This window comes from Manis javanica, chromosome 11, assembly GCF_040802235.1.
Source record: "Manis javanica isolate MJ-LG chromosome 11, MJ_LKY, whole genome shotgun sequence".
In the NCBI taxonomy this organism is placed as follows: Eukaryota; Metazoa; Chordata; class Mammalia; order Pholidota; family Manidae; genus Manis; species Manis javanica.
This window is the reverse complement of record NC_133166.1, coordinates 83077975-83105190: the sequence shown is the minus strand read 5'-3', so window position 1 is coordinate 83105190 and position 27216 is coordinate 83077975. Positions and strand designations below refer to the sequence as shown.

The 27216-nt window shown below is 34.9% G+C and overlaps 1 protein-coding gene across 6 annotated transcripts in view; it reads right to left on the bottom strand.

The window, feature by feature from the left end:
* RABGAP1L (RAB GTPase activating protein 1 like) overlaps positions 1–27216 on the bottom strand; it is a 685104-nt gene that overhangs the window by 581349 nt on the left and 76539 nt on the right. For 5 of the 6 annotated variants that reach the window (XM_073216782.1, XM_073216783.1, XM_037013728.2 and 2 more), the window contains exons 8-10: positions 10579–10645; positions 4967–5069; positions 1485–1651 (exon numbers count right to left, since the gene is read on the bottom strand). In XM_073216782.1, the coding sequence (XP_073072883.1) occupies positions 1485–1651; positions 4967–5069; positions 10579–10645 (337 nt within the window). The remainder of the gene's footprint in view (positions 1–1484; positions 1652–4966; positions 5070–10578; positions 10646–27216) is intronic. The other variant, XM_073216784.1, reaches the window with a different exon arrangement.

Genomic DNA, 27216 nt, shown 5'->3' with positions numbered 1-27216 from the left:
AAAAATTAAAAATAGAAATATCATTCAACCCAGTAATTTAACTTCTAGAAATTTACCAGATTGTTTACCCCTCTGTTTACTGGTGTATTATTTACAATAGCCAAGTTATGGAAGCAAGCAAAGTGTCTATCAAGAGATAAATTGATAAAGAAAACATGGTATATATACACAATAGAATATTATTCAGCCATTAAAAAAGAAATCCTGCCATTTGCATGGATAGACCTAGAGGGTATTATGCTAAGTGAAATAAGCCAGGCGGAGAAAGACAAATTCCATATGACTTCACTTACTTATGGAATCTAAAAACAAAACAAAACAAAATGAACGAAATACAAGTAGACTCGTAGACACTGAGAAGTGACTGATGGGTACCATAGGGGAGGGGTTGGGTTGATGGGTGGGGAAGTGAGGAGAATAAAGGGACAGAAAAATTTCAACCATAATATAAGTTGGTCACAGGGATGGAAGTGCAACACAGAAAATACAGCCAGTGGTTCTGTAACATCTTTCTACGTTAACAGATAGTAACTGCACTAGTGGGAGTGAAGACTTAATAATGTGGGTAACTAATGAACCACTATGTTGCATACTTGAAATCAATTTAACATGTATCAACTATACTTACATTTTTAAAAAACCTTTAAAAAAATTTAAGAATGTTAAAAAAAACCCAAAGTATCTAGTATATGAAGCCTAACTTATCCATGACCATTTTTTAACATGAAAATGGAAAGTGTCTTCTGTATTTGTTCACTGAGGTTTGCTTTTACCACACTACATTTCACATATTACAGTATATGAAACAGCAGGCATTTTTAAACTTGGGAGAGCAGGACTACTAATAGTATATAAAGGATTTCCATTATTCAAATAGAGCATTGTGCCTTCACAAAATGGACCCCATTGGAAACTCAAGTTATTTTTCACTGATACCTTTTTTCTCACTACAAACAAAAATTATGCATTTTATCTATGAACACTGTCCAATTTAGGTATGTAGAAAGCCTAATGTTGTTCATTTAATTCTAAAATAATTTTATAACCCTACTGGTAAGTCAAACATATTCATATAACAGTACAGGTAAAAATGACTATGACAATTAGGTATTCAAAATTTTTCATTTCAACTTTATATAGATATATTTCTGCACTCTCTTTGGTTTTAAATAATTATAGATATAAGAAATAAGTTATTTAAAATATAGAATCAGTATTTCCATTATTAAGTATGTTGATACTTTACAGGTATGCATCAGATTTTTAAATAAAGAATATTAATTATAATACTACTGGGGGTTTTTTTCAACTTATGTTATGTAGATGATGATTTCTCAAGTACTCTACTCATTGACTCTAAATATCATCTGATTATTTGCAAAATCTTATTGCTTTTTATTGCTACTTAAGGAATTATCTTGACATTAAAAAAGAATGGGAGAAAAAAAGATTTGTGTTATGATATAAGAACAAAAAGGACTTACCTGTTTCAACCTCATGAAGAAAGTCTCTGTAAAAGTCTTTCTGCTGAAATACCAAAATCGCTCATTTGCAGGGTACACGCGTACTACTGTTTCCAGGAGAAAGCGAACAGGCTCCACCACCTCAGTGACTACCATATCCACTGCCACAGTCATGTACACGCGTTTATCTGCAGTAGAAGTTTTCTGTGTTTAATGCTGGCTTTATTACTCCTTGATTATTTAAGAAAGTTAAGTTTCCTCACTTGTGAAAAAAATAAGGTTCTTTACAATCATGTTACGTTCTATGTTTCATTTTAAATGTTTCATTGTCACACTTTCATTAAATAGTTAACCACATATTCCAAGTATGTTTCTCAATGCTCATGATCCTTTCTTAATCAGTTGTCCAAATCATCCCTGACAACTTCAATTTTTTCTTCCTTAAATAAGAAACAAATACAATAAAATATCAGAATGTTTTTTGCACTAAAACTATCTTTCTGATTTCACAGAAAACCAGGAAAACCACAAAGATTTGTCCTTTCATCTTATAAAAACAGATATTTTAAATGACTAGGTTTGTTTGAGGAGCTGCATGGAAAGGACTGTCAAGTTCAGTCTTCATATGCTAAATTTATACAGTAAAATGTTATTAAAATGAGTATTATGTTGCATGATTTAAGGGAAGTCCCTGGAGGTTTGTCAGTACCCTCATTGTTCGTAACATATAAATACCCTCAGGAAAATCACTCAAAGTTCTAGCAAAATAGTTCTGTGCAGTTTTTATATACACAGTTGCCCCTTAAACATGACAACAGCTAGAGGTGTTGATCCCTGTGTGGTCAAAAATCTGCATGTAACTTTTGACTCCCCAGAAACTCAACTAATAGCCTACTGTTGACTGGAAGCCTTACTGATAACATAAGTAACATAAAAAGTCAATTAATATAGACTTTGTATGTTATATATATTATATACTGCATTCTTACAATAAAGCCAGAAAAAGAAAATGTTTTTTCTAATTGTCATAAATGTCCAAAATTTTTTCCAATATATTTATTGGACAAAATTCACAAAAAAGTGGACCCATACAGTTCAAACCTGTATTGTTCAAGGATTAACTATAATATAGACTAATCCTAGCAAGCACTTTTAGACAACAGTATAGCATTATCAGTCAAAATTTCAGTTACTATCTTGAATGTTTACTTGGCTACAGCCTTCCTTTAATTTGAATCTAGAGTCTTCTGGGCCAGTGTCTATTGTTTTTCTTCAGTTTCACTATGATACAGATTTCATTTTATTTTATCCACCCTGCTTAAGATTCACTGAAGTTTTTTAATCTTTGGCTCTGTTATTCGATATTATTGCATCATTTCCTTGTTATTTTTAAAATATTTTTAAAATTTATTTTATCCACCATGTTTAGTTCTCAGTTAAATGAAAGTTCAAAGCTTACCCTTAAAAAAAACTTTCAATAGTGTTTTCTAAAACATTATACAATATTTATACTCATCAACTACATTTCTATTAATATCATCAAATTCAACAAAAAATTTACTATATTCTTACTAAATACAAGTATTCTACCTGTCAATTCAAGAGAAGCTAGGATTTTCTAGACATTCTACTTGACCTGGAAGACCTTAAAATCTAAAAGGAGTATTGCAGAGGAGTAAGAGGGAATAATACAACACAGAACGTAACACCCAAACACAACTGGGGTACTGAAAAGATCCTAGACATTTCATCTCTCAGGGCTTTAACTTCTGTAAAAAATCAAACTTTGATTAATGAATTCGCTGACTAACTTATATTTTAAGGACACCATTTGGGTATTTCAGATATCATGTCAACATTTTCCTATGGCATATGAAATAATTTTAGATTTAAAATACATTATCTTTTGGATCAGAATATTCTTATAAGATTGCATTATATAAAGTGTATGTTAATAAAATAAATTTTTTAAATGTTATCTTTTGAGAACCAAAAGTGTATTAAAATACAAAATGAAATTGAACTATCACAATAAAAACCGATAAAAACTGCTTTTATAACTTATTTGCAATTCCTATATTTATTCTTCAAAATTATCAACTGGCTTATTTTGCTGTTTTGTGTTTACTTTCTGAATGATTATAAGAAAGAAGTTTATAGGCTGGCATTTACAAGCCTGTCTCCAGAAATAACAAAACATGGTATAAAAACTATTTATTCCTAATATATGAACAGCTAAATTTTATGTAATCTACATTATTTTTCTCTCTTTTTACCCCTTATTTTGAAATAGACAGCTTGATGCATAATCAAATGCATGCAATTTGCAGAAATAGTAAATACTATAAGAAATTCAAGAATAATTATCATTTAATATTCTTCACTAATATATTTCCATATCAGTATTTACTAATGCTCCTGATATTTACCAAAAGTCTACTGTGGTTATAAACTAAATAATATAGTTTAATATAATATAAATAAATAAATAAATATATATATATATATATAAAATAATATAAACTAAATAATCAAACAAACTGATTGATTATGTTTCCAATATAAATTATTAGTTAAATCATAGTGAATCATTTATTATAAGATTATAACTCATGAGGTAAAACCTTAAATTTTAGTTTAAAGACAAATGATGGAGAGGCAAAAAAATTAGCCAATTAGGGCATTACGATTAGCATGTATAATGTGGGGTAGGGGGCACGGGGAGGGCTGTGCAACACAGAGAAGACAAGTAGTGATTCTACAGCATCTTACTACGCTGATGGACAGTGACTGTAATGGGGTTTGTGGGGGGGACTTGGTGATGGGAGGAGTCTAGTAAACACAATGCTCCTCATGTAATTGTAGATTAATGATAACAAAATAAAAATAATAAAAAAATAACTAGTCAATTAACAGATATCTGGTTAAAGCAGGAATAAAAATAACACAATGTGGAAAATGAGATATGTGATTATAAGTTCTGTTCAACACTAGAAACAATAACAAAATGAAAATGTAAACAACTAGAAAACAGTGTTTGCCACAAATGAAATCCTTAATATACTTACTAAGATCCCAAAGATCAAAAGAGTGGAATGTATTACTAATAAATGAAAAATTGTAAGTAATTTATAAATAAGGGGGGGAGTTAAAACAGTTATCAAAGGTATGCAAAACTTCAGAATTTGCTTTCATCATTTCTTTCATATTCTTGCATCACTGATCCAAATAAATGCTAAAATGACATATGAAACACAAAGCCCAAACACTTTCTCCAAATTAAATAAAAATTCATTCACATATCTTTGGGGTATAGGGGGATTCTTTTAAATAGTGGAGGTTTTCACCATAGATGTATAAAGTATGAAAAAGAACTTCAAAATCTAAATAAGAAGAAAAACTCCATTTTAAATGAGTACCAAAGTTTTAAAATTATGACAAAACAACACTGTCCATAATACAAAATTCAAAGCAAATATAAGGAATCTTTCCAGAAAATTCACCTTTGGGGGTTTCTTCATTAAGTGCCAAAAATATTGGTACATTGGGATTCCACATGCCAGTGATAACGTAAGCTCTGCCATCATAGCTCTTTCCCATGGATTCCTGTAAAAGTACAAACAGAAATCACTGAGAATACATGTATCAAGAAAATCACCATTTTAAATTACAAGCGTATCTTACTTCAAGCAATCCAATTTACTTTTTAAAACCTGGACTTACAATCAAACGAGGTATTTCTCTGTAAATATTTTTTCACACTATAAAAGAATTTCTTTAAATATTAAAATCTACAACTTTCTTCAGAGTTTCCATTTAGGCATATAACTTTTGGTTAAAAGGAGATATACCCTTAAAGGCTGACTCACAAGAACATAATACTGGTATAAGGTTATATTTAACTTTATCTTAGCCTGACTGTCAAAATCTCACATATGTACACATACAAGGATATACGGAGTTTTATAAAACTACAGTTTAGATTTCACTGAAGATAGCTGAATTAATAGCTAATCACAGGAAAAGAAGTTAGCACTTTTCTTCCAATGTTCTAATTGGAAGAAAATTGTAATATTTGAAAATAGTAATTTACTTGGTCACAATTAATACCTTTAAAGTTTTTACTTTGTATTTGTCTGTCAGATATTTGTACACTTTCTTAAAATCATGAATCAACATTAGAGACTAATTCTGGTGCGTAAATCAATGTCCCACTTCATAGCTATTTCCTGCTACCCTTATACTTATTTCTTCCTTCTTCCCTTCTCTCCCTTTTCCCTTCCTCTGCTTCCCTTCACTCTTTAAGACTTTTACCAAGCCAGCAACTCCTATAGTGAAAACAAAGCCCCATATAGTTGTTAATAGTACAGTTGTCCCTCAAACAAGTTTTGAACTGCTCAGATCCACTTGTATGTGGATTTTTTCAATAAATATATGGAAAAATTATTGAAGATTTGGGACAATTTGAAAAAACATTCTCTTTTCTCTAACTTACTCTATTTTAAGATATAGTATATAACACATATAACACACAAATTATGTGTTAATTGTTATCAGTAAGGCTTTGAGTAGACTATTAGTAGTTAAGTTTTTAGGGAATCAAAAGTTATACATGGATTTTTTACTGTAAGGGAGATCGATGCCCCTAATTCCCACACTGTTCAAAACTCAACTGCATGTGTGTGTGATGGGGGTAGGGGAAGTCAGAGGTTATTCCATAGGAGAACAAAACAGTACACAAATATGAAAGCATATTATCTACAGTACTTTCAATTTTCTCTACCAATTTCCTAATATTACAAATAGAGTGCTAAAAGGATTAGACCAAAGCAAACAGAAAACTTTTTTTTAGTATTATGCCTACAGAGATTTTTATCTAAATCTTTACAAAATTATTTCAGTCATTTGGTAATTACTATGTATATTTTTCTCAAGTACTGATGTTTCCCTTACTAGGCTGTATAGCTTGAGTACAGGGCCCCAGCCCTGCAGAGATGAAGTACATTCAAGGCCACACAAAGCCACTCAGCACCTCCAATACAGTCACATACTCATATCCTCTCTTCCTCTCCACTCCCTCCCTCCCTGGTGCCTATCCTCAACCTCTACCCTCTAAATAGACCTCCACTCTGAATGAGAACGGGCGTCTGACCCCACAAAAAAAATAAATAATCCATTTCTGAATAAGAGCTTATACTGTGTTTGCATCCAAAATGATGAGCTAGACCAATCAAGTTTGTTCTTTCAAATAACAAATACCAAGGAATGTGGACAGTTAGCAGTGGAGCTGAAAAGTTAAAATAAGAAGTCAGGCACTAACAGGCCACATATAAAATGAAGTTATAAGGTAACTGAAATTATAAAGTAGGAAAAATATATAAAGAACAGCACAGTGTTAGAAAACAGCTAAGGGGTTAGGAGAGAAAATGGAGGAAATGCACAAAAAAATCCTTAAAAATTATCAACCATGCAGTCAAAAAACAAAGGTAGATACTGGGAGGCAGGGAGGGAAGGAGAAGCAGAGAGAGAGAGGCAGAGAAGGGTCAGGGAGGGGGATGTGAGAGAAAAAGGGGGAGAGAGAAGAAAAGAAGCAGAGAGAGGGAGAGAGGAGGATGGGAAGAGAGGAGGATGCAGAAAGGAGGAGCAGCGCCAGAGGGCGGGAGAGCAGGGCAGCAGAGAGAGCTGCAGCCTTAACCAAGAAGCTCACAAAATAAGCACATGGGCGGAGGTGACAAAGAGGAAGAAACCAGATGGCGGAGACGGCTTCCCAGGTCAGGTACAATCTCATGAAGATCAGCAACCTCTTCTCTTTAATGCGTTCTCTGTGAACCTTTGTTTCCTGTAACCAAAGTAGCCTAACTAAAACAACCATATTTTTATTTCATTGTAGTCCTCACAATACAAAACTACAATTAACAAAGTATTATACATCAAAGCCCTCAATAAAAATTTCTCCTCATCAAGTCTGATATTTCTGTGATGGAACTAGATATTCCCATCACATGGTTTGGCTTGGTCCCAGCCCAATAAATATACTTCTTCACAGGCTTTGCTAAAGTCTGAGTTCTTCCCTACTCCTCTGCCCTGCCCCCAACAGGGCTGATGAGGTCAAGGACAGCAAGTAAGGGACATCAGGATAACAAACACTGCCTAAAGCAGGCCAGGCTGCCACCAGATGCCGCCTTCTTAGGAAAATAAAGTTGGAAATAGAGAATGTGACAGTTTGCAATGAGAGCACAGGCTGTAAGACAGAAGCCAAAGAACCATGCAGTGAGCCATGAATGAACTACTCTCAAGTCATGGGTAAGCTGAAGTTCTGAGGTCAAGTAGGCAGACAGAAGGCTGAAGCAGATAAATGGTACTAGAAAGAGGAAACACGCAGAAAAAGTAAAAAATGTTTAAGTTGATGCTAATACATTCATTCATTAAGCATGGTAAGAACGAACCACGTTCTTACACCTGTGAAAATCCAGCAAGGAAGACAAAATGGTCCAGATGTTATGGAGCTGACAGGCTAATGTTTCCCAAATACTATGTGCCCCATTTGTGGATCACATAATCACTTTAGTTGATTATGACCAGCCCTTTTAATCAAGTAGAGGAAAAAATGGCAAAGTTCATCACACATGTAAAGGTTAAGAATTGTTTCATGAAAATTTTACTTCAGCTTTTTACACATACAGATTACACGTGTATTAGACTATAGGGTAAAACATATTTCTTAACTGTGAGTCCAGCTACTATTCTAGTGTCAATAAATGGTTAACTGTAATGATCTACAGATTTTCTGAGGCATCTCTAAGACTTTAATTTTAAATTGTGTTCCAGTTCCATGAAACCTAGGTCTACTGAGTGTTCAGCTCTTCCTGGTACCTTGCTGTTAGCCTTTTCCTAGGCATCAATAGCTGTGGATGAAAAATTCTTATTTCCTTATTCCTACTCTACAATTATCCTCACCAAAAATAATCTTACTACTGGGAAAAAAATTGAGTCTCTGTTATCTGTACCCCCAAGAAAACCTAACCAATATTATATATATATGTGATTTTCTTGGTATAATACATACAATATATACAAGTAATCCATCTATTTGACTAAAAAATATATTTTAATTTTATAAATATGACTTTCTCTTTCATGCAGATCTTACATAAAATTTATAAATATAGAGAAAAGTCTCAATTTATCTTATTAAAAAGCATTAAGAAGAAAAGTCAGCATTGCTTCAAAACTATTCAAGACAAAAGGAAGTCTCCCACATTCTGAAATTAAATATAATTGTGTATTTTTCTAAAGTTTGTTAGAATAAAGTATAAGAAGGTGAAATCTGTTTTCAAAGTGACCACATATTTGGACATGTAACAGAAGCATAAGTATTAACATCTTGCTCTTGAGTACAGAACTAAGACTAATTAGGGAAAGTTACAAGAACTATGATTTCAGGTGATTACAAAGAAATACCTTTGTAATAACCAGAACTGTCTCATAGTATTCCCTATAAGATAATGAGTTGTTTCTTATTAGATGTAGTCTAGTGGAAGCTTAATAACCATGTATAAGATAGCAAGAAGATTAACAGCACTGGGTAACAATAAATCACAACTGATGATAACTGCAAACACAAAGCCTCCCGACTTGACTACCTACTTGCTGTACAGATAAGCCCACTTGTCTTTCCAGGAACTTCACTGCTCATGAGCCCTTTGATTTCAATATGGACTCTTAAAGGTGGAAGACTGTACTGCAAATGAGACACATAAGACTGAAGGGCCTCAGATGCTCAGGCCAGGTCTGTAATTCTGTACTCTGAATTTAGGTTTTACAGAAAAGTCTCTGCCAGTGATTCATCTTAACCTTTTAAACTCTGGAAGACCAAGGCTAATTAGGATTTTATAGCTTGTAAGTGTTTAATGTTCCTGAAAACTACCTCCTCATGGAATTTGGAGGCTCCAAAATGCTCTGGCTTGCCTTAGGTAAGACTACTTGCATTACTGATATGTTGTAGAGAGAGCTGGAAGAGACATGGATCAACAGCCAATTTGTTTTCACATTCCACGTAACCTGTTTCCTTGTCTTACCTACCCATGTAGTGCTTCCTTTATATTTCTGTGGCACATTACACCGACTTTATGAGAGAACTTGACCCATTGCTGTAGTTACATACTTAAAAGGTCTGTTTCCTTCATAAGACTATGAACCCACAGATGCTAAGAGTTATGTTTTACCATACCTAGAACCCCAGCATTTCACACAATGCTCGGCACACTATTAGGTACTCAAAAAGGCTGAATACGCCATTCTAGTACCACTAGAAGATCCATGTGGTGTTACCATAAAAATACTCAAAAGAAAACTTGATATAATTGGTGATATTTAACTGGCATTTGCAAAACACAGCTGAAAGGAAAAAAACATGCAGTACTTGCTATCACTAAATGTAAGACTCTCAAAGTAGGTAAAGCACTTTCTACTTAAGATGACGATTTCCTATAATATTTCTAAATCACAAAGCAAATGTCTATTAATTGAAGTATTAGAAGGTATTTCAGCTTGAAAGTTAAGATGACTTGCTATTTTTACAGCAAATGTCAATTCTTAAATACATATTAACCCTTACGGGCATTCCTTAAACAAATACCAACTCCTGTAGTAAATACACTTTGTTAAAGGACAGGTGATCAAGGAGGAGAAATTTGGAAAGGGAGATGCTTTAAAGGAAACAAAAGCATCCATCACTCAAACTAATAACACTAACATAAATGAAAACTACTATATTCACTCTGCATATGTCTGGTATAATCAAATACTTGCTATTTTTGGCTCAAAGAAAAGACATCTTCCTAAGAAGCCAAACAGGTGAATAGATGGACATTGTCATAACACCACCCTTTTATTTGCTTTCAACTTGCATAGGATTTTTTTGGCGGAAAATCTCCTGTATCTCCCACTTATAAATAATTTTAAGTTTGGGTTCCCAAATTTAAGTAGTACTATCATACAGCTGTAAGTTAGAAAGTATCTTGACAATATGATAGAATTTTAAAATAGAAAATACTTTAAAAGTATAAAATAACTGTCATCTATACTTGGTCAAGATGCTTAAGATTATCATTACCATATCCAGTAAATGCATGTCACTGTTCTTCACGTTTCGACCTGGGCTTAATAACATTCCAAAACATCTGAAAATATTGGGGGGAAAAAAGGAGAAATAAGGTATCAAAAATATATAGAAGCCCAGTGAGCAAAAAAAGTTTTATAGTAGCTATACAATCTGAGCTCTGTACTTACAAATAGCTTTAGTCTTTTAGAGAAACACCACAAAAAAGAATTCATTAAAATACATAATAAAATCACATGGTAATATGTTACTAAATTCCCAGATCTTTATTTTTTCATGTAAAAGATTATTAGTGATCAAAAACTGTGATAAAAAAGGCCACAAATTATTGACACAATTAGTAAATACAGTAGTGAGATATGAATTAACTCTAAGCAAAAATGAAATTTTATTTGCTTTAGTTATATCAAACATATAGGTCATGATCAACTAACCTAGTTAATTAAGAGAGGACATTAAAAAAATAAAATAAAAGACACTGAGCTCTTGCTTTGCATCAACTCAGATCAACAGAAACAATTCCCATGGCCCTCCATAGGAATGTTCACTAAGTAGCCTGCCAATATTGTATCCTCAGTTTGGAAAGAAAAGAAATTAATGAAAGACACATATCCACGATATTATCCAACATACTTTACACTATTAACTATTAATTAATTAATTCATTCATTCCATGCTTCCTGGTGCTAGAGAAGCTTTAGGAATTCCACCAACACCACCACTTCATTTGCAAATGATTTTCATAAGCTCAAAAATTCAACTAAATCTAACATTTTTATATCAGCTTTACGTAAGAAATAGAAAGTCAAGAGAAGTTGAACATGGCTAAACATGGCCATGATCCCTCTACTATGAATTCCTATAATAAAGACTGTACAAATTAAAAGTTAATTAATCATGCAATTCATTGTGCTATTTCTTCTACTGTAGCCTTAAATTCTTGCTAATCAAGAATAAAAGAGTTAAATTCTTTTTCAGATATAAAATTTGGTCCCTCCACCTAAAAGGTCAGGTCAATGTGGACTAAAGACTTATCTCACATTCCCTACAAATTTTGCTTCAGTTTGTATCTCTAATGGTTTTAAAACAATTTTCTATATTATAGGGTTTTAAATTACAAAATAATAATATATTCATTGTAAAAAGGTAATGAATACCAATATGGATAAAGAAAAAATAATTTCTCCTTTCTCTCTCCAATCTCTGCTCCCTTAGGAAACAATCCTAGCATCTGAGTATTCATCCTCCCACCTTTCTTTTTACTCTTTTTAAAAATTTTTCAAGTTTTATATCATTTGCTTATCAAGCACTTGCAGGTAAATGATACAATTTTATATTTCCTTAACATAATTTTCCTAAGTTATACTTAGGAGCCGCAGAAGTTTAGGTTTTCTTTATATGGCAACATATATCACCTTTGATGATCTTTGATGCACTGCTGTTTTCCTGAGTTATAAATAAAAAAGTCCACCAATAAGCAGTGTTACCTTACAGAAAGCACCTAGCCCCCTTGGGCCTCTGCTTCCTTTTATAGAAAATGAAAGAGGTGTAATAATATATGAATTCCAAGGAGTTCATTCAGCACTAACATTGCCTAATTTTTTTTTATCAAGATGTATTAGTCATTTCCAAAATTATATTTCATTCAAGCATGTCAGGTTTCCTATGGAGAAAAGCAAGGTCTATTAGGAATAATGTGTCAGTAATTAGATAGATATTATTAGTACCACAAACACTTAATATGAATATTAAGTGTTTCACTAGGGAGTTCAAAGCATTCAACCTCTCTCACTAACTCTATAAATAATGCAGAAAGCATACAGCTATCACACCTACTTTCTCAAGCAGCTCACAGTCTATTGGGAGAAGAAAATAAGTAAACAGGCAGTTTACAACCTGATATGGTAAGTTCTATAATAAGTACAGAATGTTAAAATAATACAGAAAGGAGACACACCCAACATTATTTATAATAAAGTAAAAACTGACCTAACCCAAAATTTGAAATCAAACTTTCAGCAAATGAGATATTATACTAATAATTATTATTATATTAATTATAGCAACTGTTTATTAAATACCTATAAGTGAGGCATTACTATATTATTGCATAGACATTTTAAAAAAGCTTTCATAAGACAAATAATAAAACTGGTTTTCAGAAAGTAGGAGTGATTTGTCCAAACCACATATTATTAAGTTAAAGGACTTGGAATGTGTGCATATACCTAGGACTCCAAAACTGAATCATCTTTCACACATAATACTCTGCCACCTCCCTAGCCTATCAGTAAAAAAAAAATTATAAATTCTCTGTGTGATCCTGGGTAAGTCACACACTTCAAAGTCTCATTTTCTACATTTCTCATATACAAATATGAACCACTGACATGTTCACTATGTTAATGTAAAGCAAATGAAAAAACTCATGGTGAAAGTACATTGTAAACTACAGAGCACTTGTCAATTATAAATTATTACAATTGCAACTACTATTAAGAAGAGAAACTTCAGCCTTCTATAATAGATGAGTTTTTGCCCAAAACAGAGATTTAAATAGCTTTAACCAGATTAGCACCCATATAAACACCAAAAACACAGCACATCTAGCACTGCTTTAGACTTAATTTATGGAAAAATGAGAAAAATAAAGATGATATGTTAATGGCCTGCAATAGGAAACTAATTTTTTTATCTTTGCTTTTAGTTCATCAAATCATTATGATGCTATATACCACCATGAAAACTATGTATAAAAATTAAGAAAGGAGGCAAGGAAAAGGAGGCAAGCATCTGACCAGTATCAGTTAAAGGACACTGTAGTCTCTTACTAGATGAAAATTTTGTTAACAATTGCAAAAGTGACATGTATGACAGAAGGGGCTAAACAGAACTACAATAAAGAAAAGCTGTAACTCAATCATAGTTTTTCAGAACAATATAAAAAACACTAAAAACTAAATTTCACAAAAATTGTTATACCAATCAGTTACACCTTTGACCCTAAAGAAGTCAAAAGAAAACATGGTTGGAAAAGTCTTCTACATGAGAGTTCTTGCAACTGTTTTTTCTTCCTAAAGAGATCAAGTAGAGAAAGAGATACAGAAAGAGTGCAAGAGATACACTATGCACAGTGTGTAGAAGCATACAAACTCAAATTGTGCAAAATGACCTTATAATCAATGGAGAAAATTATGATTGTTCTGCAACCTTTGAACATTTTTGTCAAAACTTTAAAAACTCGCTTACTGTCAGATATAAATATAGGGAAATGAAAAAGTATAATTTATTTAATAGCTTGTCATTTAAAGCACTTAGAAACACTGGAAATTAAAGTATGTTATTTCCTTGGAAGCAATTAAGAATAGTTTGAACAGAGCTTTTCTTCCTGTATAATTTACAATACTGAGTAAGCATTTTACCTATGCTTTGGCAAACTGTCACACTCCTTTCTAAGTTTAAGTCAGCTTCCAGTATTTTATCCTTTGCACTTCAGTGTTGTGAAAAAGTGGGAGTTCCTTTAACATGAAGGTTTTGTTGGCATTGCTTCCTTTGGGACATGCATCCTTTTCATCACAACCACTCTGTTTATGCTAATAAATCCATCTTCACTAAGTTCCTCTGTGGCTGCATATCTGGAGCCCACTGAATAGTGGCATTGTCAAAACTCCCACAGGCAACTATTTCTTCTGTAACTCCACTGATGTCCTCTTCAAATCCTACATAGTTACTCGTGTACTGTAGTAAAAGTTTTGCCACACTACATGCATACTATTAATCTTTGCTTCCTGGCATAATGAGTAAACGTTTTCAATTACGTGCTTTTATGTCATATTGCTTCCATAACTCAGGTAAACAAACTGCATGATCTCCAGTCCTCTTGTAATTATCACTTCCTTTCAATATTGCAACTAAACTTCAAAACTCTGCCTTGAACACTAGCAAAACTCACTGGAATTTTGTTTTTCTCCTGCAGTCTTTAACCCAAAGCAGAAGTAAAATGCTCCATTTCAACCATAAGCAGCTTTCTATTCCTACTGAAACTTAAACTAAAAGATGATGAAGTGACTTTATTGTGTTTTTTGTATTCATCAGACTCTTTCAATAGCTGACACCATTGCTTTACTATTTCATATGGCTCATATCAAGCTTCATTCATCCTACTTTCATTTTGCTGTCACCATTTTCAAATCCCCTAGGATCACATGCAATTTCACTTACAACATTACTGCCTTTCATTTCTTTGCTGCACTTTTATCTTTGTTGGCCAGCTTTCAACTATCCATTTTTGTGAAACATTACACAGGTTATTTATTCACTGAGAAACAAGGGGACAACACAACAACATACTTTGCTGTCTGTGAGTGGCCTAAATAACAGATGCACTGTTAGTAAAATTCATCAAGAGACTCTGAAAGAAGTGATGCAACTGGTCACTCATCGTGTATTTATGTAGTAACCTTAGACTGAAGATTCACAGTGAAGTCTTTACTTTGTGCAATTAATCACAATTAGTACACCATAGTAACAAAAATTTGAACCATGTGGCTGGGGAATTGGTGTTATATAACTAAACCACAGTAACATAAATTCATGCATTTCAAAACTGCAAAGCAAGGACTGCCTGTATATACACAGGTTCTAAAAAGTCTAGCCAAGGTTTTGCCTTCTTATGGTGGCAGTCTACTCTGATTTCTGCTTACCAGTCACAAAACATCAACAGTCTAGTAAAAACCCTGAATGTGGTAGTAGTAATGGTACCATTAATAAACAGCAAGCATTTATTCTGTCAGGGACTATTCCAAATACTTTACAGGCATTATCTAATTTTAACCTTCCAATATTCTTAAAAGGTAAGTAGTATTCACAATTGACAAATTAGAAACTAAAGCACAGAGAGGTTAAATAACTTGGTCAAAGTCACTGCAGAGCGAGGACTCAAACCCACAGGAGCAACTCCTTAGTTGTTGATCTTAAAAACTTCACTCTACTACCTTCAGTGCCACGAGTAATAGAAGACATCTTTCCATTAGGATTGTTATCAGGAAGAAAGATTTAAAAAACTGGTATTCCCTTCTTTTCATTCATCAGGAAGGAAATTTTATTTGTTCCCCCAAAATTTCCTGAACTATGAGGACTAATTACGAGGAAAGAAATAATTGAAAGTAGGTGTTTAGGATTGTCTTAGATCTCCTACCAGTGCACAGAATTCAACCTACAAGGCAGCTACCAAAGAAGAGGTAATATTTTTAGGTCCACTTTTTTTTCTAATTATCAACCAATAAACTTCAAGAACCTACAACAACCCCCATACCATCCTTGGGCAATAATGTTCCCACAAACTCCCACATTAATAACAGATCAAAATTCATAATGCAGAACCACAATTAAAATATGAATATTTTTACTATCTTCAAATACAAAATAAGAATTTAGCTATGGTCAGGTAAAAATACAATCTTAAAAATAATCACAACAATCAAACCAATAAATTTTAAAATCTAACATCTGGCTTAATCACTGCTAAAAACATTTAGTAAAATTATTTTGCTTTACTATTCAACAGGACTACATATACAGGAAATCTGGATAGTGATACATTACTTGGGCTTTTGCATATACTAGGTTTAAGAATCAAAATAATTAAAAGCCAAACTACAAGCACTTTTAAAATTGAATATACTTGTAAACGCAACTCAAAAATATCCAAAACATTAAAAAATAACAGTAATAACATTTTCCTTCTATACCCACTGATGATTAACAAGGTTCTGATTCACAAAGGTAAATGAAATGCAGGTAAAGTTGAGATGAACAGCAAAAAATTACAAATTTAATTTTATAAGAAAATTTAAAGTACAAACTTCACTGATTTTTTGGCAAAATAAGAATACTATTGATCCTACCTGGGGTTCCTGCTTCAAAATTTTTCTTTCTCCAAGTTGTAATTTCACTTCTTTATTTTTTCTTCTAATTATTCTTTATTTTCTCTATACTTTCTCCTATGTCTATTCATATATTTTTCCTTCACTCCATTCCTCTAGAATTTTTTATCTTTCTTTATATAGTTGGAAGAGGAGCTGATATGACTGACTGATGAGTTGAATGCACAGTGAGAAAGAAAGGAGTCAAGGATCACTAGATAGGTATTATAGTGTCAAGAAAAACCTACATATTGAAACTGCCAAAAATTAAGACAAGCCTAATAATTTGAGTGACAGGAAGTCAGGAGTTAAAATATTTAAAGAATGATTACCCAGGCCAGTTTTCCAGCCTGGGTAACTGGAAGGATCAACCTACAAGTTAATAAGACTAGAGGAGACTATGGGAAGGACCAGTTTGGACAGGGTCAGGAATCAAAGAGTTTGAGTTTTGAACACATTAATTTTGAGATGCCAAATGAAGATCTGAAGTTGTTGTGTAAATGAATTTGGAGTTTACAGGAGAGCTCAGGCCAGAGACTAAAAATTTGGAAGTCATTTATTTATAGATATATTTAAAGTCATGAGACTGGATGTAGCAACTTAAGAAAGAGTATGGCAGAGAAAAGACTGCTAGAAAAATGCCATTAAGAAGGCAACCTGGAAGAAAACCTAGTATGCCAGGAGAAAGCTGGCCATAAGAGCATGGACATTTCATCCAGGAACTAAGAGAAGAGGCAGAATACATGGTACACAGGAGACGGATGGGTAGACAAGGTGATGGGAATATCTAAATTTATATTCTTACTGCTTCTACCTTTTTAAATAAAAAAAGATCACTGACAGGGTAAACATGGGTAGAAAAACATGAGGGAGGTTTAAAAAGAATGTGTGAAATAGTCCAGGAAAGAAACAAACAGGTTGTCTAGTAAAATGAAACAGGAATGCCAGCAATACTGAGGTATACCTGAGGTTATGTTCATGACCTTAAGTGAAGCCAACCACTATGGTTTAAGGCTGGGGGTGAGGTGGGAAGGGTGGCAGTTCTCCCCAGCTGCATTCATTCATAACAAATGTCAGCGCAAAGGAGAAGCTAGCTGGAATTAACTAGAGATGGGAATATGCCAGATGAGCAGGAAGATGGAAAGAGGGCAAGTTGTGGTAGCATATAAAGGGATAATTAACAAAGACAGATAATGGAATCTAAATTGGGAAGGGGACAATAACACATAACACATGAAGTGAGTGGGTGAGAGACAGAAGACATGATAGAACCATAGATTATAAGTCTCACTGAGATTAAAGAATTAATACAATTAAGAAAATATCAGTGAATTAGATACAAGATAGTGAGATACCTGAAACTGAGATTATGAAGGGAGTATAGTTACTGGCAACAAGAAATTCCAGAGATGCCCACAGAAGTCAGTGGTTGAGGGAGGTGGGAGGATATGATCTCAGGACAAGAAAAGGTCAAGAAATAAGAGACTAGGTTATTAGAAAAACCTACATAGATATTGAAACTGCCAAAAATAAAGACAAGCCTAATAATTAGAGTGACAGGAAGCCAGGAGTTAAAATCTTTAAAGAATGACGTGAATCCCAAGGATCTGCAGATTAACTCCAACTAGAGAGGCTAGCAGACAGTAAAATGTGATGGCGTCAACTTTGAAGCTGGGAGTTTTAAAAGAACAAGTAACAATGGTCTAGAAAAAGCAAGGATGTGCAAGAAGGATATGCACCTCCTGCTGGAGGAATAAGGGGTAGGAAGAGAGAAAACAGCCATCATTTGAAAGGGCTGTAAACGAAGCAGCTCAGGTGTAAGAGAGGTGGTATAAAGTGAAGCTAACATTCAGAAATAAAAGGATGTAAAAGGAAAGAAAGGAATTGTGCTGATGATGGAATGAGTCAAGAGTGAAGACTGGAATACTTTAGGAAGTCAGGCAAAGGGAAAGATGGGAGTCAGATAAGGGGATATGCAGAGTCATGTGGATTAAGATCGGAGTATTAATGGAAAACCCAGGAGTCCTAAACACCTTACAAGGCCTCGAAGAAATAGAAATAGCTAACTGCAGTGAGGCTGACGCTTGAGGGTAGGAAGACAGATCTTGGCAAGATCACACAGAGCTCTGGAGTACCCTGCTTCCTTCCGTTTTGGACAGGTAAGCTGCACAAGTCCAGGGGCAGCCTTACCAGAGGAATGTGGAGTTCTGGGCACCCTCTCAATATTACTAATGGAGGTAGGGAGGAGAAGGAAACAGGAGTGTGGATAAGGTTTTACTTGAAGCACATCAAGAAATGATTAATTTTTGGTAACCAAAGAACTCTTCAATTGATGTTTGCAGATCTGTAAACCCAAAAATGTATTTATTAGTCATTAGCTCATAACCTCATCTCACAAATGCTACTGCTCCTCTGAAGACAAGATCCAAAAAAGCTATCCTATGTCCTCATAAGAGACCTTCAGCTAAAGAAATAACTCTGTGTAATCAATAAAAGCTACAAACATGCACACACCAAGGAAAGAGTGATTTTTAAATGTGATTCCTGGGTAAAAAAACTACTCACAACAAAGTGCTCTTGTGTTGGGGTCCCCAAGACCACTTCAGATTCAGTGATTTACTATGAGGACTTAGAACTCAGCATGTAGTTGTACTTATACCTATGATTTATCAGAGTGAACAGATAAAAAACCAGGCAAGAAGGGGATTAAATATGGCAGCGTGAGAGGTGAGACAGAGGCCTCCTCCTAAAACCACATATACTATGAAAATATAATTAATACAACTAATCCTGAAAGAGCAACAGGAAAGAGGGCTGTGCCAGACTGCATACACATGGAGAAAAGAATAAACCTCACGGAACAGGGTAATGTACCAAAGCAGTGGCCCGGCAGAACCCAACCCCTTCCCCCAACCCAGCTCACAGGCAGAAGGAAAAGAAACAGAGCAGAGAGGGAGTGTAGGCCTGGGACTGCTTAACACCTGGCTCTGGAGATCTGCTCTGGGAGCACAAACCTACACAGCATGGTGCTCTGGTGATTAGGGGAATTGGAAAGCTAAGACAGGCAAATTCCAGCTGCTATGGAATAAAAGTGGAATTCCAAAATTCCAGTGGAAAACAGGGATCCATATCCAGCTGCTATGGAATAAAAGAAAGGCAGGCAGTCTGAGAGGCTTTCGAACAGCAAGAGGGCTGCTAAAGGGGCAAGGACTGCACAGAGCTTACTGCTCAGGAGAAAGGGCAGATAGATAAAATTGTCTGGGAGCACTCTGCCCAGTAGGTTGAGAACTTTCATGATGTTCAGGCACTCCAGCACCCTGGTTGGCTATGCTGCTCCAAGGCTCCCCTCTGTGATACACAGCCTACTGCACCTTCCTCCCAGCAAGCCCACACCTGACTAGCAAATCACCAAACCCTGCCCAGGCATTAGGCCAGCCAGAGGGAAGCCCCACCTACAGCAGCTAAAAATGCAAACCACAGAGGCTTATACCTGTGTGCTCGGCCAACTGCTGCTCTGGCAGTGGAGACAGGCATAGCAGCTGGGAGGCAGGAAACAACTCTTGCCTCCCCCCAGGCACCAACACCACTCCCCTGCAACCCCCTACATTGCTCCAGGGGCAGAGCAGCTTCAGAGCATAGAGCTTCTGGGCACTAGAGGGTGCCACACACAAATATGAAATGCCAAAGGAACCTGGTTCAAAGCAGAATCTCAACACCAGAAAAAGGGTCAAGTGAGACTGAATTAATAAATCTTCCTGAAAGATAATTCAAAATAAAAATCATAAACATGCTCCTGGAGGTACAGAAAAACATTCAAGAACTCAGGAACGAATTTAGGATGGAGATTCGATCATTGAGGAACAGAATGAAGGGTACTAAAAGCAGATTAGATATGGTGGAGGAGACAGTAAATGAAATATAAATTAGGGAAGAGGAATACAAAGAAGCTGAGGCACAGAGAGAAAAAGGATCTCTAGGAATGACAGATTATTGAGAGAACTGTGTGACAAATCAAATGGAACAATATTCGTATTATAGGGCTACCAGAAGAAAAAGAGAGAGAAAAAGGGATAGAAAGTGTCATTGAGGAGGTAATTGCTGAAAGCTTCTGGGGAAGGAGATACTCTCTCAGGCCATGGAGGTGCAACACAAGGGACCCAAGAAGGACAACACCAAGACATATGATAATAACTAAAATGGCAAATATCAAGGATAAGGACAGACTATTAAAACCAGCCATAGAGAGAAATAAGATCACATACAAAGGAAAACCCATCAGGCTATCATCAGACTTCTCAGCAGAAACCTTACAGGCCAGAAGGGAGTGGCATGATATATTTAATGCAATGAAGCAGAAGGTCCTCAAATGAAGAATACTTTATCCAACAAGATTATCCTTTAAATTTGAAGGAGGGATTGAACAATTTCCATTTCAGCAAAAGCTGAAAGAATTTACCTCCCACAGAATATCTCTACAGTGTATTTTGGAAGGACTACTATAGATGGAAGTGTACCTAAAGTTTAATAGCTGTCACCAGAGGTAATAAAACCACAGTAAAGAAAGTAGAACAGTTAACTACTAAGCAAATGCAAAATTAAATCAACTATCCCAAAAACCAGTCAAGGGATAGATAAAGAGTACAGAATATGATTCATAACACAACAAAGAATGGAGAAGGAAGAAAAAGAAAAAGGAGGAAGAAAAAAGAACCTTTAGGGTGTGTTTGTAATAGCATAGGAAGCGAGTTAAATTAGACTGTTAGATAGTAAGGGAATTACCCTTGAACCTTTGGTAACCACAAATCTAAAGTCTGCAATGGCAATAAGTACATACCTATTGATAATCACCATAAATATAAATGGTCTGAATGTACCAATCAAGACACAGAGTCACTGAATGGATAAAAAAACAAGTCCCATCTATATGCTGCCTACAAGAGATTCACTTTAAATCCAAACACATACACAGAGTAAAAGTGAAGGGATGGAAAAAGATATTCATGCAATAGAGAGAAGAAAGCAGGAGTTGCAGCACTTGTATCAGACAAAATAGACTTCAAAACACAGAAAGTTACAAGAGACAAAGATGGACATTACATAATGATAAAGGGGTCAATGCAAAAAGAAGACATAACCACTATAAATATCTATGCACCCAACACAGGATCACCTACATATGTGAAACAAATGCTAATAGAATTAAAAGGGAAAATAGAATGCAATGCATTCATTCTAGGAGACTTCAACATTCCACTTACTCCAAAGGACAGATAAACCAGACAGAAAATAAGTAAGGAGACAGAGGCACTGAGCAACACATTACAACAGATGGACCTAACAGACATCTACAGAACTCTATACCCAAAAGCAGCATAATACACACTCTTCTCAAGTGCACATGGAACATTTTCAAGAATAGATCATATATTAGGCCACAAAAAGAGCCTCAGTAAATTCCAAAAGATTGAAATTGTACCAATGAGTTTCTCAGACCACAAAGGAATGAAACCAGGAATAAATTATACAAATAAAATAAAAAATCCCACAGACACATGGAGGCTTCACAACATGCTCCTAAATAATCAATGGATCAGTGACCAAATAAAAACAGAGATCAAGCAATATATGGAGACAAATGACAATAATTCAAAACCACAAAATCTGTGGGATGCAGCAAAGGCCGTGCTAAAAGGGAAGTATATTGCAATATAGGCCTACCTCAAGAAAGAAGAACAATCCCATATGAACAGACTAAAATCACAATTAACAAAACTAGAAAAAGAAGAACAAATGAGGCCCAAATTCATCAGAAGGAGGGACATTATAAAGATTAGAGCAGAAATAAATAAAATCAAAAAGAATAAAATAGAAAGAATCAATGAAAACAAGAGCTGGATCTTCAAGAAAATAAACAAAATAGATAAACGCCTAGCCAGACTTATCAAGAAAAAAAAGAGAGTCTACACACATAAACAGAATCAGAAAAGAGAAAGGAAAAATCACTACACAGAATTACAAAGAATTATTAGAGAAGACTATGAAAAATTATATGCTACCAAACTGGATAACCTACACAAAATGGACAGCATTCTAGAAAAACACAACCTCCAAGGCTGATCCAGAAAGAAACAGAAAATCTAAATAGACCAATTACCAGCAACAAAATTGAACTGGTAATCAAAAAACTACATAAGAACAAAACACCTGGACCAAATGGCTTCACCGCTGAATTTTCTCAAACATTTAGTGAAGACCTAATACCCATCCTCTTTAAAGTTTTCATAAAAGTAGAAGAGGGAATACTTCCAAACTCATTCTGTGAGGCCAGCATCACTCTAATAACAAAACCAGGCAGACACCACAAAAAAAGAAAATTACAGACCCATATCCATGATGAACATAGAGCAAAAATATGCAACAAAATATTAGCAAACCAAAATCAGAAATATATCAAAAAGATCATCCACCATGATCAAATAGAATTTATTCCAAGGATGCTAAGATGGTACAATATCTGAAAATTCATCAAAATCACACAGCACATCAACAAGAAGAAAGACAAAAACCACATGATCATCTCCATAGATGCCAAAAAAGCAGTTGACAAAATTCAACGTCCATTCATGATAAAAACTCTCAACAAAATGGGTATAGAGGGCAAGTACCTCAACATAGTAAAGGCTATATATGACAAACCCACAGCCAACATCATACTTAACAGCGAGAAGCTGAAAGCCTTTCCTTTAAGTTCGGAAAAGACAAGGATGCCCTCTCTCTCCACTTTTATTCAACAAAGTTCCGGAGATCCTCACCACAGCATCAGGCAACACAAAGAAATAAAGGGCATCCAGATTGCTAGGGAAGAAATTAAACTGTCACTGTTTGCAGATGACATGGTACTGTACATAAAAAACCCTAAAGAATCCACTCCAAAACTACTAGATCTAATACCTGAATTCACCAAAGCTGCAGGACACAAAATTAATACACAGAAATCTGTGGCATTCCTATACACTAACGATGAACTAGCAGAAAGAGAAATCAGAAAAACAATTCCATTCACAATTGCATCAAAAAGAATAAAATACCGAGGAATAAACCTAATGAAGGAAGTAAAAGACCTATACCCTGGAAACTACAAGACATTCATGAGATAAATGAAAGAAGATACCAATATAACACACAGAAATCTGTGGCTTTCCTATACACTAACAATGAACTAATAGAAAGAGAAATCAGGAAAACAATTCCATTCACAATTCCATCAAAAAGAATAAAATACCTAGGAATAAACCTAACCAAGGAAGTGAAAGACCTATACCATGAAAACTATAAGACACTCACTCTTAAGAGAAATTAAAGAGAACACTAACAAATGGAAACTCATCCCATGCTCTTGGCTAGGAAGAATTAGTATCATCAAAATGGCCATCCTGTCCAAAGCAATATACAGATTTGATACAATCCCTATCAAATTACCAACAGCATCTTCAATGAACTGGAACAAATAGTTCAAAAATTCATATGGAACCACGTAAGATCCCGAATAGCCAAAGCAATCCTGAGAAGGAAGGATAAAGTAGGGGGGATCTCGCTCCCCAACTTCAAGCTCTACTACAAAGCCACAGTAATCAAGACAGTTTGGTACTGGCACAAGAACAAACCCACAGACCAGTGGAACAGAATAGAGACTCCAGACAGTAACCCAAACATATATGGTCAATTAATATACGATAAAGGAGCCATGGACATACAATGGGGAAATGACAGTCTCTTCAACAGATGGTGCTGGCAAAACTGGACAGCTATATGTAAGAGATGAAACTGGATCACTGTCTAACCCCATACACAAAAGTAAATTTGAAATGGATCAAAGACTTGAATGTAAGTCATGAAACCATAAAACTCTTAGAATAAAACATAGGCAAAAATCTCTTGGACATAAACATGAGCGACTTCTTCATGAACATATCTCCCCGGGCAAGGGAAACAAAAGCAAAAATGAACAAGTGGGACTGTATCAAGCTGAAAAGCTTCTGTACAGCAAAGGACACCATCAATAGAACAAAAGGTAGTATGGGAGAATATTCATAAATGACAGGTCCGATAAAGGGTTCGCATCCAAAATATATAAAGAGCTCGCGCACCTCAACAAACAAAAAGCAAATAACCCAATTAAAAAATGGGCAGCGGAGCTGAACAGACAGTTCTCCAAAGAAGAAATTCAGATGGCCAACAGACACATGAAAAGATGCTCCACATCGCTAGTCATCAGAGAAATGCAAATTAAAACCACAATGAGATATCACCTCACACCAGTAAGGATGGTCACCATCCAAAAGAAAAACAACAAATGTTGGCGAGGTTGTGGAGAAAGGGAAACCCTCCTACACTGCTGGTGGGAATGTAAATTACTTCAACCATTGTGGAAAGCAGTATGGAGGTTCCTCAAAAAGCTCAAAATAGAAATACCCTTTGACCCAGGAATTCCACTTCCAGGAGATTACCCTAAGAATGCAGTAGCCCAGTTTGAAAAAGACAGATGCACCCCTATGTTTATCACAGCACTATTTACAATACCCAAGAAATGGAAGCAACCTAAGTGTCCATCAGTAGATGAATGGATAAAGATGTGATACATATACACAATGGAATATTATTCAGCCATAAGAAAACAAATCCTACTATTTGCAACAACATGGATGGAGCTAGAGGGTATTATGCTCAGTGAAATAAGCCAGATGGAGAAAGACAAGTACCAAATGATTTCACTCATATGTGGAATATAAGAACAAAGAAAAACTGAAGGAACAAAACAGCAGCAGAATCACAGAACCCAAGAATGGACTAACAGTAACCAAAGGAAAAGGACTAGGGAGGATGCGTGGAAGGGAGGGATAAGGAGGCTGGTGGGGGTGAAGAAAGGGGGCATTACGATTAGCACGTATATTGTTGTGGGGGGCACAAGGAGGGCTGTGCAACACAGGGAAGACAAGTAGTGATTCTACAGCATTTTACTACACTGATGGACAGTGACTGTAATGGGTTTGTGGGAGGTACTTGGTGATGGGGGGAGTCTAGTAAACATAATATTCCTCATGTAATTGTAGAATAATAATACCAAAATTTTAAAAAAATTTAATCAAAAAAATAAAAAATAAAAAAACTAGGAAGTCCCTTTCTCTTGTAGTGTCTCTCCAGCACCCTCTACTGGCACAATTTAATAGCGTGCTGACTGCAATGAAATGCATGAACTTCCACTATGCAGATTAAGAGGGCAGATTTGGGACCAAGAAGCAATAAATTAGTAACTTGCATAGGATACAGTTAAAATACCCCATCTCTATTATGTTTAGTACATATGGTGTGGGAGATCACAGGGATAACAGTATAGCACAGAGAAGGCACATAGTGGATCTGTGGCATCTTGCTGCACTGATGGACAGTGACTGAATTGGGGTACAGATGGGGACTGGATTATATGGGTAAATGTAGTAACCACATTGTTTTTTCATGTGAAACCTTCATAAGAGTGTATATCAATCATACCTTAATAAAAAAAATTTTTTAATAAAATAAAATAAAACACCCCATCTCTTCTAATTAATAAACACCCAGGTGAGAAATCAAAATTTCTTAAACAAATAAAAAAAAATATTTCCTTGATGTAAATCAAGAATGTAAACTGGTTCAGCCACTATGGAAAAAATGTGATGGAGTTCACCAAAAAAATTAAAAATAGATAGACCATATAATCCAGCAATTCCACTTCTGAGTATATCCCTAACAGAGATGAAAACAAGAAATAAAAGATCTGCATTCCCATGTGTGCTGCAGCATTATTCACAATAGCCAACATATGGGAACAACCTAAGTACCCATCCATGAATAAATTAATAAAGATGTGGGGGGATGGTGGGAGGTGGGTAGGTGTGTGTGTGTGTGTGTGTGTGTGTACAGGTATGCATATATACACACACACACATAAATACATAATGGAATATTATTCACCCATGAGAAGAAAGGAAATCCTGCCATTTGCAACAATATGGTGGACATTATGCCAAGTGAGATAAGTCAGATGGAGAAAGACAAATACTGTATAATTTCACTTACCATAGAGTCTAAAAAAGCAAACTCATAAAAATAGAGGGCAAAATGGTGGTTACCAGGGGCTGGAGTGTGGGGAATAGAAGAGGTGTTTAAGGGCACAGACTTGCAAGTAGTAGCAAGTAAGTCCTACCAACCTAAGATGCAGTATAGTGAATACAGACAATATTGTATCATATCAAACTTACTAAGAGACTAGATCTTAATTATTCCAACTGCAAAAAAGAAATAATAACTATGTGAGGTGACAGATGCTTTCACAATAGAAATTATATTACAATATACAAACAAATCAACATGTTGTACACCTTAAATTTATACAATCTTATCTGTAAAATATATTTCAATTTTAAAAAAATAATAAACTTCCACATTTGAACAACCTGAAGCTCCTCAGCTAAGACCTGGTAGCCCTTTTGTCCATAACTATCTTGATTTAGTCACCTTAAGTTAAATAAAGGTAGGTTAAGATCTCCTGCCACTAGAAAAATAAATATATTAGTATAGAAGTATACTACAACTTATAAAAGGACTCAAGAAGAGCTCTAATAAAAACTCCAATGAAAAGTATATAGATTGTACCAGTATCAATTTTCTA